The following is a 19,500-nucleotide window of genomic DNA, read 5'->3' as shown; positions in this document are numbered from 1 at the left end:
CTTTTTATTTTACTCCAACCTCCTTTTCTGTCAAGTTCAAAATAACAGAGCTTGCCTTTAACAAAGAGCTGAGTTCTTTCTACAAAGGTAACTGTGTGTATTTACGTATATGTGTGTGTGTGTGTGTGTGTGTGTGTGTGTGTGTGTGTGTGTGTGTGACTATAGCTCCATGAGGGTCTAAGGGGACAGCCAGCACACCACTGTGCTTGAATTATTGATAGGCCTGCAGACAAAAGACTCAGTAGCTGTCCCAAGTACCAGCTGACAGTCACACACACACACACACACACACACACACACACACACACACACAGTTGCTCAAGCTATGTTCACGCTGCTATCAGACCTCCACTGTGAATCATAACTGATTTTGTAGAAAGGTCAGACTTGTCTCATTTGTCCCCTGGATTCCCCCTGTCTGTCTGAATAGTAAATTGAGGGACCACCGTGACATGTATTGACTGGAGTGTTACTGTCTCTCATTATGTGGTTTGCTGAAAAGATAATGTGAGGTGGCTTGGTGCAAATCAATAGAGAGGGAGGGAGAGAGAGAGAGAGAGAGAGAGAGAAAGAGACACAGTGAGAGAGTATAGTGAGAGTGTAAGAATGAGAAACAAAATGATTGAGAGAAAGAATAGGAGATGCAGAGAGAAGGAGAGAGGTGTTATGGGACGCAAAACTGAATGTGTGTGCAAATGTTACATAAAAATTTATATTTTTTTTAGGGAACTCAAGAAACAAAAGGTATAAATATGACAGCAATATATAATACTGCATATTGTCTATCTGAGCAGGTTTCTGAGCTGAGGAAATATTAGACTTATTTGCAACATTAGACTCAGCAACGAGCTTGTGTGTGTGTATGTGTGTGTGTGTGTGTGTCCCTTAGGTAGGTTCAAATGAAAGAGAGCGACAACACACGGGCTAAGGTTGATCTTTGCCACAGTTCACAGTCAAAAGAATTAAAGTTTGCTCCCTTGGAAACTGCCTGCATGTCTGTTTGTAAAGTTTATTGACTGTGTGCCTGGTTTTATTGTCACCCGCAGGATTTGAGCTTTTCCAATGAGAGATGCTTGTAGAATAAAAACAGAATTGCATCTTATTAAACGCATCGGTCGTGTTGAAAACAGAGGCACGTGGGGGCTGTCTGCTGTGCCTGAGCTGTGGATACCTAATCACTAACATCATTCTGCTCAAGTCAGATCTGTGTGATCGTAAATGAGACTTACAAACAAGACAAGATGTGTAAATGGCAGAAGCTGCACTAGACAGGATTTGTAAGTACAAATCCACCCATCTTATCAGGCTAAATCATTAAGTAGGGCTGCAATAGGGAAGAGCATCCCATCCCCCTAAGTTGAGACACCATTGATTTTGGTAGAAAATCTTCTCCACACACAGGAGGTGAAGAGCTTCAACAATGACCAACCGGGGTGACTGACCAACAATGGCTGAACCTCTTCACCAGCCATTAAGTAGAAGAAATTTAGATCTGAGTGTGCAGTTTACTGATGTCGCTTCACATGACATGGGATTTCAAGTCTTTCAAGCCTTCAAGTCTTTAGCAAATGCATACTAACCGATATCCCAGGAGCCGGGGCTCTCGATCTCTCTGCGGCCTATGAAGTACCAGACGCAGGCCATCCAGTGGGCCAGCAGGGCGAACATGGACATGAGCAGAGTCAGGACCACAGCGCTGTACTGGGAGTAGCGCTCCAGCTTCTGCAGCAGCCGCAGCAGCCGGAGCAGCCGGACCGTCTTCAACAGGTGGACCCCAAAGTACTGCACAGATAGAGACACACCATGCCGGTTCACACACACAGCCTCATTCAGCAGGCAAAACACAAAAATCTGTATTCAAAACATAGAGTTCCTTTCCAAAATGCCATCTAACCAAGAACATGTGATTACCTCAAGTTCATCATTCATTATCTCTAAGATATGAATGATCCAGTCTCCAAATATTGTCAACCAAGGACTTAAATTACCCTTGTTCAGTGATTCTCAACCTTTTTCATATCAAGGACCCCAAATTCAGTCCACATTAGAGCCACAGACCCCCATTTGATGAGATTTTGTCTCTCGGACCCAAATCTGAGAATATTTTTATTGTCAGATATGATTTTGTCCAGAACTCCATGACTGTCTGTATTGTAGGTAGAGAGATAACAGATGAACAACTATGATCAGAACAGTTATTCTTCTACATTCTCTAACTGTGTTAACTTCTTGTAAATGAAATAATGCTGAAGTTTAACAGTTCATTAGTTTGCTGGGGACCCCCTGGAACCCCCTCAAGGACCCCTGGTGGTCCCCGGACCCCACGTTGAGAACCACTGCCCTAGTTGACAGTACTTGACAGTAGGTGACACTTTTATTCAAGTGGTAGATATCTAATTTTGGAGCGGAACTCTTCATATGTGATCAAACATGTTTCAACTGCAAATTAGACTCAAATGAGTCTTAACACTCATTTGGCATGCATGTTACGTATAGTCATTTAACCCAGCAGTTGATCATCTTTCAGTATTCTGAGCATGGAAATACTGATGAATTAGACCCGCAGTATGTGCACTCATATCAGCTCGGTTTAGAAAGCTTGGCTCTGTGCCACTTGTTCGCCTGATGAATAGCAGTTTGGTTGAAATGTTGATCTAAAAAATCCACAAGGGAGGTTATGTTGTTAATGCATTCATTTTTCCCTTTCTCAAAGCTTGGCTCCTTGCCATCAGTCTGTTAGTGTGGAAAATGAATGCGGGAGATGGAGTATAGCACCACATTTCTTTCTCAGGTATTTTTAAAGGTGGGTAAAGTTGAATGTTTTGTTGCACATTATCTGCTGTCTTTGTTCACGCACATACACCTGTCCTGGGGTGTGGTAGTGAGGGGAATAGGGGTACTGAATACCCTCAACCTAAAGTGTCTGGAATAAAATACCTTTTGTGGTCCTTAAGTGTATAAATATATATAAATATTTTATACTTTTCTTTCACAGTGCTCTGGTTTTGAAACAGGGTTTGGTTGAAATCTACAAAACTGCAAACCAAAAAAAAAAACGTTCTCAAAAATATGATACAGCAACTTCTGTGTTGTGTTATCTGAAACAAACTGGAACAAGCAGGAATAAAACTTGCCTAGGTTTTTCCTGTGCAGACTAAAACAAAATTGTTCTCCCTAGACAGATTTGAACAGGGGACGACTGGTGAAAATGTGGTTATGACAGCCAATTAGTGCTATCAGGGTAGCGCCCAAAACCTATCATTTCAATTAGGGATAATTGATCAGCAAATGAATGTGTGGAGTTGTGTTTGATCTGTGGCTGGGAGGACACAGATGTTTGTCATAGATGGAATAATGTTGGTGTGGAGACCAGAACAAAGTGGAGGGGGGCCCAGAATTCCTAATAATTCCTAGCTGCGCCGCTGCATGTCCACACATGAACACACACACACACACACACACACAGGGAGACTCACCACGCTGACGTTGAAAGCGTAGAGCAGGTCAAAGGGCAGGGCGGCGATGAGGTCGACAAACAGCCAGGTGGTGACGTAGTGAACGCAGATGGAGCGGGCGTCGTACACCACCTGACCCGACGTGCTCACAAAGGTGGTTCGAAAGTTCAGCACTATGTCTGCAGAGTACAACAACAAAGCAAACAGCAGGAGTTACCAAGATGGTGGGACAGGTGTCACTGATGCTGCAGTAGGATGGACTATGGCCTCTCAGCATGATAGATTGCCACATTACTGATTGAGCTCATTCAAAAGCTTGAATTAGGCAAAGTATGGTTTTTCTACCAGAGGAGTGAGTTAAACCACCTTCTTCAGCTCTCTTACAGTGAAAGATCAGTTGTTGCAAACATGGATGCAGTGGTGAAATGTATTACTTCAAATATATGAACCAATGTTGCTAAACTGTGAGACTGTATTGTTCAGTTGATACTTAAAACCAGCCATTGCCTGTTGCTGGTTTTATTAGGACATAACTCTTTGGATACAATTCATTGCTGAAAGGCAGCTAATTAACAGAAATGAATTAACGAACATTGGAAGCCTGAGATGGTTCATCTGAATCCACCATTGTGGGCAGAGTGAAGATATTGATAAACAGGCGGGCCTATTAGTCGTAACAAATGGGCTATCGACTGACAGGAATCAGCCATTTAACTGCGGGTGGCTCGTATAATTTCATTGCACAAGTTTATTGATGAAGGGCTCGTATTCACTCCAATCCATTAAGGGAAATTGTCCATTGAAGAGCACTCACAGAAGTTTCCTACAGTTAGATGGACAAGACCGGGGACAAAGAGGCTTATTGTTTTCTAAGAAATGAGTTAACAATGAGATATAATGGTCTATTGTGAATGGCTCATATCCCTTCACTGCTGTGTTTGCATCATTAAAAACTCCAATTTAAACTTTTTTGATGAGCCTGTCAGATAGGGACTTACTGTATGCTGTTTGACTGACTTCCCATCAGAGGCTGATGGGCTATTAATGATGAACAAATAACCGATCATTACTATTAAGTCTCGTTAATTACTGTAGTTAGCCCCATTCTCCCTCAGCTAACATTACGCAGTGCCTGACTGCGGGCAAAATTGAAATTATGAAAGCACTTACAAAATAAATGTCAACAGGAGTCAATGGCTTGCATGTGTGCTGAGCTACGTGCCGGTGTGTGTTTATCATGGAAGGCAGTTAACTGGCTCTAGATTTAAACCATCTCATAGCTCCATAGCACCATGAAGATTAATAACACAATACGCTCTCTCACCTAACATAAACAGGATCTCTACGAGGATGTCACTGACGCTGGGCGGGTTCCGCGGGGCGGTACTGCTCCCCTCGTCCCGCCCCCCCACCACCGTGAAACACACGTTATAGGGCACGGTGACCGCCACGTAGAAGGTGGCCAGCAGGATCAGCCAATCCCAGCCCGCCTTGAAGGTTCCATAGTGGAGCAGGATGAAGCGCGACTTCTGAATGGCTGCTACCTTGTACTCCGGGATTGGAGGCTTCTCCCCGAACATGTTCTGGATTGGATGACAGGGATACAGATGTGTTAACACCACTCTCTCTTTCTCACTTTTTGTTCTTTCACTTTCTGCATTTCTTTCTCTCTCTGCAAGACATGCACACACACAAACACACACGCATACACACTGGAAGACAACCGAGCCGTCAGACTTTGCCACTAGGACAGTGTGTGACATGAGAAGAATCCAGTTCCATTCCAATCCAGTATCAATAGAATTAAACCCCGAGTGAAACTAACATAAACAGATAACAGATCTACTTGCACAAATGTACATTATCAGTGAATACATTACACGGAATACATTACACTTGTAGAATGCACTTAAGCATCACACGTACACACTTACACACTTACACACTTACAAACTGCATAGGTCTGCATGCCTGTTTTACTGCAGAGATCAGCTAAATGCAGAGCTGTTTTACCCCAAAGTCAAACAGGATTGTGCACACTCCCGGTGACCTTCACACCATCTGTCATTGTGTGTGCGAGTCACTGTACTGCAGCAGGCTTATGGTGCATGCACAAATGTGCATGGCTGGCCTGATCCTTTGACCCGGGTTCTGTGGACCTGCTGCCTGCTTCTTATGGACAGTATTGATCGGTGTACCTGAGCTAATAGCTTCCTCCTAATCCCCCTGATGAAATCTCAGCAACACAGTTTACAGTGATAATCCTATGATCACCGTCCCTGAGGGGGAAAGTGGTGTGTGTGTGTTGGTGTGGGGGGGTGTTGAAGCAGGGTGTAGGTATGTGTGTGTGTGTGCTTGTATGCGTGCTAGCAAGTGGCTGTGTGCATGTGTGTGCACATTTCATTCAGGGGTTAATTATTTGATTCTTCTCAGGTCACACACTGTCCTTGTGACAAGGTCTGATGGTCAAGCTGTCCTCTAGAGTGTGTGTGTGTGTGTGTGTGTGAAACAAGAATTCTATTACTTCAAATATATGCACCAACTGTAGTTCCTGACCTTTTAAGTTGATACCTGAGACTAGCCATTACCAGTTTACCGGTCTTTTCAGAATAGCGCCACATTGATTCAAATAGATAAACCGATGTAGATAAATATAGGTAAACTCACGTTGTTGATCTTGAGCTTGCTCTTGTCTTGTTTCTGCAGGTGTCCTGACAGGTGGTAGAGTACGGCTCGGCTGCGGCGCCGGTTGGCGTTGAAGCCTGGGGGGCGGGTGACCTGATGCACCTCCAGACCCGTCTCCTCATCTGGGGAAGAGGTAGGAACATGCCGGGCATCAGTCCAACCCACACCACAGGGTAGGAATATAAATCAAGATGTAACTGATCCTCTAAATGTTTCTCTCACTGGCCTCTTTCAGCATGGAGATATTACATTGTCAGCTATCCTTTATAGGTTCCACATACAGGTTGTATTGATATGGTCAGGCATAGGAAGGTCTTAAATTGTCATAAACTGTCTTAAAGAAAACCTGTCAGTGCAGCAACCTACAGTTTCAGATGGGTCAAACTTGTCTCTCAGTTGACTTGCAGGAGTCAGGATTAGTCAGAAGTCCCTATATGAGACTGCAAACTGCTCTGTAGAACTTGTGCAGCCTGATGTACTCATGCTGCGCAAGTTGTTGAGTAAATATTTGATCTGATATTGACCTGCTGTCTGCCTCCTCGGCCCTTCATTGACTAAACGCTGGTGTTCCTAATTTAGAATTGACTGTTACCTGAAAGCTTTCGGTCTGAATTGAGCTCCAAACCATTGAGCCAGGTTTTTTTTTCTTCAGTTTACACAATACTACTCTGGGCCAAGGTCCCCAAATCATCTCTGCGTTGCTATTTATAATGGAACAAAGAAGCATTTTATTTTCATTGCTTAGTTTGGGGAGCTGGCCTGTATCCTATTTTGAGCAGCTTGGATACATAGGCATGTTGCCTAAAAAACACTAAATCCATGTGTTTTTTTCATTTCAGCTGCTTCATGCAAACAGGCAAATGAAAAGATAGATGAAAAGACACGCTGGAGCATGCGATTAAGTCAAGTTTCTTTGCCTTTATAGAACAAACAGAGCCAATCATGAAGCATTTCATTCACGTCACCAGTTCTTTTGTGATTGAGTCGAAAATGGAGGATCAAATCAGGTCAGGTGAAGTAATCCTCGTGTCGACAAGAGAGGGAGGAGGACTTGGTTAAAACACAAACACGTCTATTGATCTGACAGAAGCCTCGGAGGGAGAGGATTAGGGGAGTCGTTGTCTATTAGGCCCTCCTCACCCAGACAGAGGATGTTTCCTCTTTCCCTCTGTGACCGCTTTACATTTCCTATTATGATTCTTCCTCTGTCCATGACACAAGGTCATGCTCGGCATATACCCGCCCCTTTAACTGAATTCACTTTCATTCGCGGCCGACAAATTTGATTTGTTCACCGCATCTAGGATGGATTTCAAATGGTTGGAAAACACACTGCTCTCTCTCTCTCTCTCTCTCTCTCTCTCTCTCTCTCTCTCTCTCTCTCTCTCTCTCTCTCTCTCTCTCTCTCTCTCTCTCTCTCTCTCTCTCTCTCTCTCTCTCTCTCTCTCTCTCTCTCTCTCTCTCTCTCTCTCTCTCTCTCTCTCTCTCTCTCTCTCTCTCTCTTTCGTCTGTTGGGTGGCCTAGCTGTTGTGTGAGTGGATGCTGGCACTCCCTGTATAAACCTCCCATAGAGAAATGTACTGCTGATCTACAGCGGAGGGTTATTCATGGGGCCGTCGTGGCTAACAGACATGGCACAGCTTGATCCATCTGTAAGGGTGGAGTGTATTTTCTGTGGGGAGGGTGAAAGAGTGGAGCATCTGCTTTGTTTTGACAGAGTTGTAGGCCGGGAGGCTTGTTAGAGGCGGTGCTGGTGCGTAGGGTTCGACGCACTTTGCTCCAGGGAGCTTTACACCAGGGGGAAACCAGGTACACAGCGGCAGGGAAGAGAAGAGTTTGTCTGCTGAATTACGTCCCAGAGCTGGCCGAGCTTTTTGGCACTGGTGGCGGCAAGTCCAGGTGGAGTTTACCTGTTACAAGCTGGTAACAAATGTAGCTCTTCTTATTGCTGTGTATGTGGGGGGGTGAATGGGATGCTGTGTTCTGTTAATGAGCAGGGGGGACTGGGCCTTACCAGTCACCTTTTATTTGGACAGTCCAACGCTGAATCTGAACTCACTATGAACTACTATAATGTGTCACTAAAAATTGGAGTTTCAGCTGATACAATAGTGTGAAACGTAGTCTATATTCAATGTGGGTTAGGCCTAATCTCAGGGTTGAGTTTAGGGTTAAAATGGGGTCAGGCTAAGGTCAGGGTTAGGGTTATATAGTCTGTAGAGATGCAGCAAATAGGCAAGTGACACTTTCTTGAACAACTAGTTTTTGTCACCTGATAGTATCAATATTGGAATATCCTAATAAAGAGTTAACTTTTGTATGTTGTGTGTTTTGTAGTATGAGTTTTTACTGAGTTGTATTGTTCCATAGAATCCAAATTCTCTCTCTCTCTCTGTTTGAAGGTTAGTTACAGTCATGTCTCTGTGATGAAAGTAGAAAGCTCTCTCTCTCTCTCTCTCTCTCTCTCTCTGACCAGGCACCATGCTGTGCCAAGTGCCAGGAGTGAGTCGTTCAGCCAGTCATCAGAGACTCGCGTGGGGAAACAGGCAGGTGAAATTTATTACAGTGGCCCTAAACTTCACCTTATGTCAACTCATCTCATCAAGAAAAATTGAGCCTTTCTTCTCCTTCATTTTCTCTTTGTTTGCCCACCCTGCTGTTATTTTTTTCTCCCTTTCTTCTCTTCCTTTCACATCTGAAGCTGGTCAAATTAACTGAATCTTGAATAGTCTGTTTGAAAGTCAGTTACAGTCATGTCTCTGTGATGAAAGTAGAAACTGTTCACGCTCTCCTTTCTTTCTCTGTCTCTGTCTGTCTCTCTCTCTCTCTCTCCCTCTCTCGCTTTCTCTCATACACACACACACAGACACCTCTCTCTGTAGCACATTATCTTCCCTTTTCTCTCCCTCTTAACTCTCCCTTCCTTCCCTTGTATTTTTGTTTATTTGTCCTCTGTCCCTTGTGGTGTGTACTGTGCTCCAATTCAGCTTGCTTGAGTCTAAAATGTAATAACTCATGTGGGTCTGTAAAACAGAAAGCAGACTTGAGTAATTTCGGCCATAAGGCGGTGAGATATTCGGTCAAATGGAAATGTCTGGCCAAGTGGGGGGGAATTGGGTTAAGTGATTTCAAACAGGTGCTCTCTCCCAGGAGGACGCACTGCGCAGAGCGACGCTGAAAGCTCATTTAAAAAAGAAAATCTAAAAATGTAAACACTCCACTTCATCATAGCCATCTTGATCATCCTGTTTCTCTCCCCTGCTCTTCTCCACAGGGTTTTCCATGTGAATACTGGAATTCAAACCAACTCTCAAGTACTCTGCTTATTTTGGAGTGAATTCAACCTGTGTTGGCAACTGGCCCGCAGCCATATTAACATCCCCAGCTCCTAAGGTAGTTGAATTGACTTCCTAGCCAAAGGCAAAATAAGCTTCTGTTCGAGGTGCACTGACCCGGCTTGGGGCTTTGCTTTATTTTTGGACAGTTAACTCTCCAAGTGCAGAAGGGAGGGTGCGCCACCTGTGGGTGGGTATGACCAAGACATGACGGAGACGTGTTTTTTTTTTAGGTCCCTTGATGCAAGTCCAAGTCTTACGTCTTTGGGCACAACTTTGAGTCTTATTTCTTGACTCATCCCCTTGAGTTTATTATTCATAACTGACCTGTGTCAGGTCCTTGCTCGGGGTCCCGGTCCTTCTTGTTGTCAGTGATGTCCTTGTGGGACACCAGGAAGAGAACCACCTCTCCCTTCTCATTCTTAATGGGCACAATGTCCAGGAGACACCAGAACTGGGTACCTGGAGGAAACACACACACAGTAGATAAATTGTTTCCACTGGGATGTACATCAAAATTACTGTGGGGTTGACTTAAATGCACACAAGCGCGCGCACACACACACACACACACACACACTCTCTTTCTCTCTCTCTCTCTCTCTCTCTCACTCACACACACGTACACACACTCTCACACACACACACACACCATTCCCCTCTGAATCATCTCTGGCAGTTGGTGGAAATGGAAAAGCCTACTGCGCTCTCTGCAGCAGTTACTCCAGGTCCCACACCTTACCTGGAGTCAAATTGCCGAAGCAATTTCAGATGCTCTAGTCCCAACATGCCCAACATCAGTGTGTGTTTGCTCTAGAAAATAATGAGCTTTCTGTAAGATTTACCAGTTACATTTACTGCACAGAGAAGACAGTTCTGCACATGAGAACACACAGCCTGGGGAGGCCTTCATTACATCTTCTATACAGAGAGTATCCATCATTGTCAATGAGGTCGTGTTCAGAGATAGTTTTTCTGGACAGTGGCCACATACTACATAAGTAGATTAGTTAAAAATAATATAAAGTTAGTTAACAACAAATTAGTTAATAAATGAATATAATAGACACAACTATATTATAATACTATTCTACTATACTAGAATACTATACTATACTCAAGAATACTAGACTAGACTAGTCTATACTAGAATAGAATAGAATAGAATAGAATAGAATAGAATAGAAACTGCAGAAAAGTGCATTGTAGCGGATGGACCTGGAGCTAACCAGCCATATACTCCCCCAGTAAAAATGCTAATGTTGAAATGCAATCCAACTAGTTGCTGTCATTTTCCATATGTGGGCCGTGGGCTAAGACATATGAACGCTCCTGCTGTAGAGGATTATTTCAATGACTCACAGTGTACGTTATACTCGGTGTACGTACATCAACATCTAGGGGGGTATGTGTGTGTGTCTGTGTGTGCGTGTGTGTTCTTGCGTGCCTCATGTGCTAGAACCAGGCGGTCAAGGGCCACAGCACTATGATTGGTTTCAGTTGTTGTATCTCGCGGCAGAGAGAGCGTTCCTTCATTGGATAAAAGCTTTTTCATAATTGAAGCTGGCTTGGTTTTTCTTTGGTCATTCAGGAAGCAGAGATGAGCATGCCGCTGTCAGCGGACCAAAGCAAAACAATAAAACCACAACCTGGAAGCTCAGCGACTGTGAAGCTGAACGCTAATTGGATCATTAGTTGCTATGCCACTTCTACGTGTTCACTTGGATCTCCTGCTCTTTCCATGGAAATGCATTCTCTTTTAATGAGAGTTGGGTTTTTTGTTTTTTTTGTCAAATGAGTCACTGCCATAGAGATAACTCCTACAGAACTGGAAAATTATACAAATTTGGTGCTATATGGTTGATAAACAGGGGAACACATAGACCAGCACCAGAGTTATCACAGCTAATCAGGTGCTTTGATGTGCTCAGCCTTCACTCAGACTCTGGCCGACTGAATTCATCCATTCTGAAACAGGGAGCAGCAGAGATTGACAGCTCATGTGGATGGTGCGCTGTATATTATTCCCCGGGTGAGTGACAGTTATGGGGAAACCAGGTTGAGGGCTCATGTGTAAATCTTTGTGATTTGCTGCATGTTGTGTGAAATACAGTCTGATAAGTTAGAGTCAAGTTTATTTTTTATTTATTTTATAGTATAGAGTCATCTACTACAACACTTTTGGACTTCAAATTAGGGACAAATAGTGAAATGGGTACTGTATGTATGTATGTATGTATGGAAAGTCAATGGATACAGTGGATAGATTTACTGTATGTATGCATGTATGCTTATATAACACTATAAGAATGGGTGGATGGACACATGGATGAGTAAATAGACTAATTGATTTCTGTTTCATCCTATCACTCCATCCTTCTATCACATGGATAATGTAACATCTTAAGTTCAAAAGGAGTCATCCATCTAACAGAGCTTCTCTACCTTTTCCAGCACCATTGATGGAGAAGAAAGGAATAGAGAAAATGATGTGTCTCTGTGAATCGCTGGTAGCTAACATCAGTCACGTAGAAACTGTTCGCCTTCACCAGTGGAGAGGGCGTCGTGATCCTGGCCCTCTCTCATGTGTAACCGTGTGACATTCAAGGACATTTGTGCCAGCAGCTGTAATGAGAGAACATCCAGCCTTTCAGCCCAGATGAAAAGCTGCGTCTTCCATAAGCTGCCCATACACTGGGATACCAGAGCCCCTTGGGAGGGGGTGGGGCAGGGGGAGGGGGTGGGGGGGGGTGGGCTCGACTGCAGGGAGCCGAGATTCTCTTTGAAGCTCCCCGAGTCCGTGCCTCAACTTTTAACAATACAGAAAACACGTTTACCTTCAACTGCAGATGAGATTCCCTCTGATTGCCTTGCCAGGGGAGCTGGTTGGCCCCGATCGCATTTGATAACAACACTTGACATGCGTCCGTTAAACCTGTTGTGTTCGTGAGGATATTGCTATGAAGAGTCCATATCTGCCAGTGCATGTACTGAATTTGAATTGATTCAGAGTCCTTACCAGAGACAGCACCATACATACCAACAACTGCTACTGCCTTAACACTGTTACATCGCATAAAAAGATACTGAATTAAAACAAGATGCTGGCACTCAACCTTCAAGTTCAAACATATCAACTTGGATCCACATGCAGTATGATGGTATTAATTACCAGCTGACGGGTAACTGAAACATTGTCACATTAGTCCATTAGTCTTTCCTCCAACAATCCCATCAAACAGTGCAGCTAAACCACTGTTAGGCTACATAAATGTATGTCATCAGGCTAAAACCAGTTGTCCTGGTCTCCTATTACTCACCTGTAATCTCTGGCCGGGTGGCTTTGTGGGCATTCATTACAGTACATACTGTTTCCTGCAATTCTGAGACTAAATCCCAGCAGGGGATTCATGCACGTAAATTATGCATCTTAACTGGTGGGAGGATTGTCTCAATAAAGACATCAGCTATATTGAGGTTGGATTTGTCCCTGTTTGACTGGAACACGATGGTAAACAATAGTGTCTGATTCAGCATGTTCTGCCTCTCCATGCATAACTATCAGGGGCATGTGAGGATACAAGCTGTTGATGGAAGGCTGTCATCAATATATATGGCTTTTTATTGCCTATTTCAACAGAGTGGAGCATGATGAACTGTAAACACATTTTTATTTCTTTCGCTCTGTACGCGTTTCTCTCAATCTTGCGATTAGCGGACTGACAGTATGTGCTTACCTTGCCTGCTTGTTTAAGCCGAAAGTATCGTATTAAATCCTGCTGATATGAATATATTATGAGTACGCACTCAATGGGTAAAATGCAATTTGAGAATTTTCTCTTAGCCCCAGGCTTTGGAGGGAAGAGCTGTGCTGACCTGACTAAGGAAACGGTGTATAAATGTGTTTATTCTTTTCCTTGTACCCCAAAGAACTGTAAAAATGCTAATGTGCGCTTATGGAGAGCCGATAAAAGCATGAAACAGCTTCTAATTTGTCATTTATGTGTATTTGTGGGAGACTGGCTCCCATAACCCTGCGCCGGTCTTTGTTATAGGTTTATATCTCAAACTAGCAGATGTGTGCCTCCCTCTGTCTTTCCCCTATCTATTTGTGACTCTCCGTCCTGCTCTCGGTTATTATTTGTGGATCAGGCCTTTGCCTCTTTCTCGACCTCCTCCCCCCTCACCCATCTTTGTCCCTGTCCTCATAAATCACAGCATTGATTTATTAATACACACTGGATCAATGGAGGATTTTCTTTTTCTGTTCTTCTGTAACAACTTTCTCCTTCCTCCGAGATTCCTCATCCTCCTGTTTCTCTCTCTCTCTCTCTTTCTCTCTCTCTCTCTCTCTCTCCTGCACACACTTGATCTCTCACCTCTTTCTTGAACTCGCTCCTTCTCCCACTCTATATTTTAAGCTCACATACACAATCACACATACGCATAACACACACACACACCACACCAACAGAAAACAGTCTCATGTTACTATCCTTTCAATTGATACATTCGCATAAAGTAGTGTGTATTTGTTTTTATAAATAGTGTTTTATAAAGTATGTTGTTGACTGCTCCACTGCTGGAACATGTGACTCAGTGGTATCTTGCCGAAACATGTAGGGCAGCCATACAAAAATAAAAGCTTTTTTAACTATTGCACACAAAAGAAGAGTGCCTTGGCTTCCTTCTTTCAAGTTTTCTCTCATCCCTGACTCCACTGTGCATCTTTTTTTTTGCAAGCAGACTTTCATGGATTGAATGAATTGGAGAAGCATAAAGCAAGGAAAGACTCTGGTATCCCCTTGCAACCTGCGTGTGACTGAATTGTATTGTATTGTATATTTTCATTGTCTAATTCATGAGTATCTTTTGAAAAAGAGGTCTTGATCTCAATGAGACTTAAATGAAGGATTAATGAAAACTGAAGTGAAGGCCATTCCTTTTCCCCACAATTGTCCCTAAACTTCAAGTTCAACTCAGTCATCTAGCATTGTAATCTGAGTCCAGACGCGCACATTTAGAATATTTATTTATGTCCACATAAATACAAGCATACAAAGGACATAAACACTATTAATGCAATCAGATATTGGGTCAGTCAGTTACATAAGTGCCTGATTGGCAGCCACATTGTTGCATACACACAGGATGAAAGCAGTGGCAGGTCGAGGGATAATAGACAGAATCCACTTCAAGGGTATAAAAAGCAACGCCTTCTCCATATTGAGCGGCTACCAATGATAGCAGATACTGAACAATACCTCGCTAACTGCTTGGCCCTTCTTTTAGGGAGACCAGCCATCTGAAGGCCCCTCACAACTAGCTTGTGCACATGACCCAGGCTGCCAAATATGAAAACTAAAAGTTTGCACTTGTAGCCTAGCTGTGAAATGGTCTGCTCCAGCTGTTGATATTTCAGCATCTTAGTTAGAAAGGCTTCCTCTAGGCTAGGCTAGGCCTAACCCTTAATGAAAACTGAAGTGAAGGCCATTCCTTTTCCCCACAATTGTCCCTAAACTTCAAGTTCAACTCAGTCATCTAGCATTGTAATCTGAGTCCAGACGCGCACACACACACGCACACACACACACGCACACACACACACACACCGACACCTCATGCCGTCTCACCTCCCTTCTTGTAGAAGACCAGCTCGGTCTTGAACTCCCTCCGGTCGTCCAGGGCTCCCTGGATTTGGGCCGTCAGCCGGTCGCTGGTTTCCGGGCCGTACAGGAAGTGACACGCGCAGCTCTTCTGCATGAGCTCGGCGCGGGCGTAGCCAGTGAGCTCGCAGAAGCCGTCCGAGCAGTAGACGATGGGGTAGAGTGACTGGACCTGGGCGTTACCCAGGACAAAGTTGCTGTCTATGGGAAGAGAGAGGGAGAGGAGAGAGTTATCATAATGACTGTTTAAGGTAAATGACAAAAATAATCGTTTGCTTTCACTTGATTTCCCAGGTCCAATATGTCCAATTTGTGACTATATATTCAGTCAGCATCGACCACCTCCAGTATGATGGATATGACGCCCTTAACCTGAATTGATTCTCATGCAACACTTTTGATCGGTTTTCACACATGCATGCATGAATATAGTACTAGTAGTAGTATTATCCTGGATTTCAATAGAGAGTTTTATTGTACCATGGTCTAAATGCTTGTCAGCCTGCCAAGAATAAACTTCCAGGGGAAACACTGAAAATGTGTAATTGTTTGGAATTTTTAGACATTGAAATTTTCAAATTGAAAGATATAGAACACTGGCACAAAATGTCCATTCCAAAAACGTATCAGCCTTCAAAAACCCATATTGGTAGAATTTGCAGCCATTTTTTTTTGGTAGATATTTTGCATTTGTCAATGAAAGCGCTCAGTTTATTTCTATCAGATATTTAAAATGGCGCACATGAAAAGCAGCCCCATTGTGAGCGAGGAGGGGGCCTGCAGACGGGACGGCTGGGAATTACAGAGACAAATCTGTGGCGGAGAAGTAACAAGAATTGATCGGGAAAGGTAAACACTGTCAACAGTCATGCCAGAGCGTTATGAGTTTTCATTAACCGATGCAGCCAATGGCACATCCGCCCTCCCTCAAGTAACAATGTTGTATACAGGCAGGGACATGCCCCGGCTCCATCGGCTGTTTATTCGCTTGATAAATACAGCTACGCTCTTGAGCTGTTGAGAATTGGAGATCGGTGTGTGTGTGTGTGTGTGTGTGAGTGCGCATGCATGCATACATACTGAGTGGAAAATGTTGTCTGCCGGTGGTGTATTCAATTAATGCCCTCAGCCATCTAGATGGGTGAAACATTCTAAAATGGACTATTTATTACTTTGTGCTCAGGCGTTCTCATTGATCCATCTATTCTGAGGGCCCTGGGGACCCCCTTGTTAAATATTTGATGGCGTAACGCTGATGGAGGTGTGTGTGTGTGTGTGTGTGTGTGTGTGTGTGTGTGTGTTACATGGGCTGCTTCGCTTTGAGTTCATTTGAGAGACGGCATAAAATGAAGTGTGGCGACAAGGAACTAATCAAATCACTGAGACAGGAACATGGGCAGGGCAGGATATGTGTTTGTGTGAGTGTGTGTGTGCAGTATGGGGGTCTCTATCCAAAAGAGGGTGTGTGTCTGCATACATGCGTGCATGTGTGTGTTTGCTTGGCTTTTGCATTTTAATCTGTACAGCACGTGTAGCTCTCTGACCAGCAGCAGTCAATCAGAGCAATCCATCTCATTAGTTAATTACTCCCCTGTCACACTCCTGCCCACTCTCTCTTTCCTATTCCTTCTCTCTCTCTCTCTCTCTCTCTCTCTCTCTCTCTGGGGGACAGGCAGAGATGGCTGGCGATGTAAACAAAAACAATGACTACACAAGTGAAGACCACCTTCCTGAGTATCCCTATTGGCTGTGAACATATGGCCCCATACTTCCTTCCTCTTTTCATATCCTATGGGAAGCAACTCTGATGTCATCAAGTACATATGCTGGGCTTACAGGACTAGTCAGGGAACATGAGGCCCTGGGGCCAAAGTCCCTGAATGCTTCAACAGGTGATTAGCAGTAATTCCACAACAAAAACGAAGCTATTACGCCGTTTGTCGAAGAAAAACAAATATACACAAACACACATACACAAGGACAGACACATACTGACATAGTTTCTCAGTATCGTCCTCGAAATAATTTCAAAATGTATTTTTACAGACTTGCTTTTATGTAATTGTTTTCAATCTTGCCCACTTTTAACCTTTGTTACTTATGTCTTTCATCTCATTTTTAACCACGTATTTTTTTTTCTTTTCAGCTTCTTTTCAGTTTTTCTTTTCAGCTATTGTTTTTTCCTATTTGATTTCTTCCTTTTATATTTGGCCATTCTTGGCTTTATGCCTTCCTGTAAAGCACATTGCAAACTCTGCAATGTGCTATGTAAATAAAGGTTATTATTATTATTTATTATTTACATGCTCTGACACACAAATGTGTGCACACACATAATGGCATGCACATGCACATTCTTAGACATGGATACACACACACACACACACACACACACACACACGCACACACTACTTAATAAATTATCAAGCAGTGCTTGTTAGCCTTTTTTTATTCTTCCTAGTCTTAGTTGCGTTGCCAGGATACATTTTTAAAAACAAAATAATTTTTTTTTTATTTACTTAACAAAAATAACAATACAACACAAAACACACAGAAATGACATAAAAAAAAACATAAACATGTAGAGACATCAGAAAAGAGAAGAAAAATACTGTAAACATAACAAATGTAAAACAAAGTATATTAACTAGACAGAATGGAGATCACAGCCCAGTTATGAAGAAAAAAGGTAGAGAAAGTCTGATATAAACAAATGCAGGTATAGTCATATAAGCTTATACATAAATAAAATGTATAAAGTTACATAAAAGAACAGAACATAATAAAGTATTATACACTCCATTTACAGTTTTTATAAATAAAGCCAATACAAAAGGCAAAAAAAAAAAAACAGGAAAAGAAGAATACAAAAACAGGACATATCAAAGCTCAAAATCCCATGCCTTTATAACTGATAGTTTTTCCCATTTACCAGTAAAAGCAAGTCCCTTACCTTTCCCTCTCATAATTAGCCTTTCCAACAAATAGTGATGTTTGAGGAAGGAAACAAATGAAGCCAATGATAACTGTTTATTTGGAGTATTAAATATGTAAAGTTTGCCAAGCAATACAATTGTATTCAATAAAGTATTTTGGTCATCATGAACTCCCCACATAATTGTGAGAGGGGACAAAGGCAAGAAAATGGCTTGTGAAAGTAACCAATCTGCCACCTGCTGCCAAAAGGATGCAACAAGTGGACAGTACCAAAATAAATGCATGGCATCCTCCTCCTCATCAGAGCAAAATCTACAAAAGCTTTCATCCATTATCTTCCACAACTTAATTCTCCTTGTAGGTAATATCTTATAAAACATTTTCAACTGAAAACCCCATAAATAGGTGGAAAAGGATGTGCTATAAAAGGAGTTAAAGATTCTAAACCAAGGAAGTGGCATATCAAACACATTTTCCCAGTATGATTGAAGATGGTATGGAATGGAAATAATGCTTTCAGAGCTCAGAGCAAAGTGACACACATCACGATTGATTGCCAGGATGCAGTTTCCATGTTCATCTTGCCCTGATGATTGCATTGATCGTCGCCCATGTCTGTTTCTCCTTCTCTTTCTCTCCCTTACTTTTTCTTTCACTCCCTCTCTCTTTCTCTCTCTCCCCCTCTTTCTCTCAGTAACGATTGCATTTGTTTAATAGAGATTCAAACGCGGCTCCGTTGATCGTTCATGTCTGTTCTGGCTCACTCTTGCTCCTTCTCTCTGTTATCTCTCGTCTCTGCCTGGATTCTCTGTTCAGGCGACAGTGGAGGTTTTAATGAGGATCTTATAGCTGTCCGTCAGCACAGTGGTGCTGTGTGTGTGTGTGTGTGTGTGTGTGTGTGTGTGTGTGTTCTTGTTCTGTCTTTGTGAGATCCGGTTTGAGTTTTAGGAGAGTTTGACCTGTGGAGAGAGGACATTTTTGTGAAGTGAAGACATTTTGGCCAGTTCTCTTCTTCAAGGGGCTAGTTTAGGTGTAGGATTTAGGTTTAGGGTTAGGGTTAGAATTAGGATTAGGTTTATGTTAGAGTAACGCTGGCAGTTTACGTGCTCATACCAACAAAAGAGAAAATTAAGCACCACATTGGCTTTGGCCTCAGTGTGCACAGACTTGCTGGCCGAACTGGTCAAATTCTTTGCACACCAGCCCCCAGTGTGTGATCCTCTCAAATTGGTCTAAAATATCACGTGATTGGTAGTGTTTCCATTTCCTTTTTCACGCCCCCACTGGTGTCAGTAAACAACCAATACAAAGCCACAGTAAGTATACACACACTTGTATGCGGCAACATGTTTGACTGCCGGTAGATTTCAGGCAAGTTTGCCTTCTTTGTAAGTGCTGACAGCTTAGGAGTTAAGGTTAGGA

General features: G+C 42.9%; 1 protein-coding gene across 1 annotated transcript in view; it reads right to left on the bottom strand.

The window, feature by feature from the left end:
• kcnh3 (potassium voltage-gated channel, subfamily H (eag-related), member 3) overlaps positions 1-19,500 on the bottom strand; it is a 107,341-nt gene that overhangs the window by 21,825 nt on the left and 66,016 nt on the right. Inside the window, exons 2-7 of the mRNA XM_078285937.1 lie at positions 15,109-15,342; positions 9,803-9,937; positions 6,123-6,262; positions 4,780-5,038; positions 3,477-3,634; positions 1,581-1,782 (exon numbers count right to left, since the gene is read on the bottom strand). Of these exons, the coding sequence (XP_078142063.1) occupies positions 1,581-1,782; positions 3,477-3,634; positions 4,780-5,038; positions 6,123-6,262; positions 9,803-9,937; positions 15,109-15,342 (1,128 nt within the window). The remainder of the gene's footprint in view (positions 1-1,580; positions 1,783-3,476; positions 3,635-4,779; positions 5,039-6,122; positions 6,263-9,802; positions 9,938-15,108; positions 15,343-19,500) is intronic.

Source organism: Centroberyx gerrardi, chromosome 10 (genome assembly GCF_048128805.1).
Source record: "Centroberyx gerrardi isolate f3 chromosome 10, fCenGer3.hap1.cur.20231027, whole genome shotgun sequence".
Taxonomy (NCBI): Eukaryota; Metazoa; Chordata; class Actinopteri; order Beryciformes; family Berycidae; genus Centroberyx; species Centroberyx gerrardi.
This window is presented reverse-complemented; position numbering and strand designations above follow the sequence as displayed.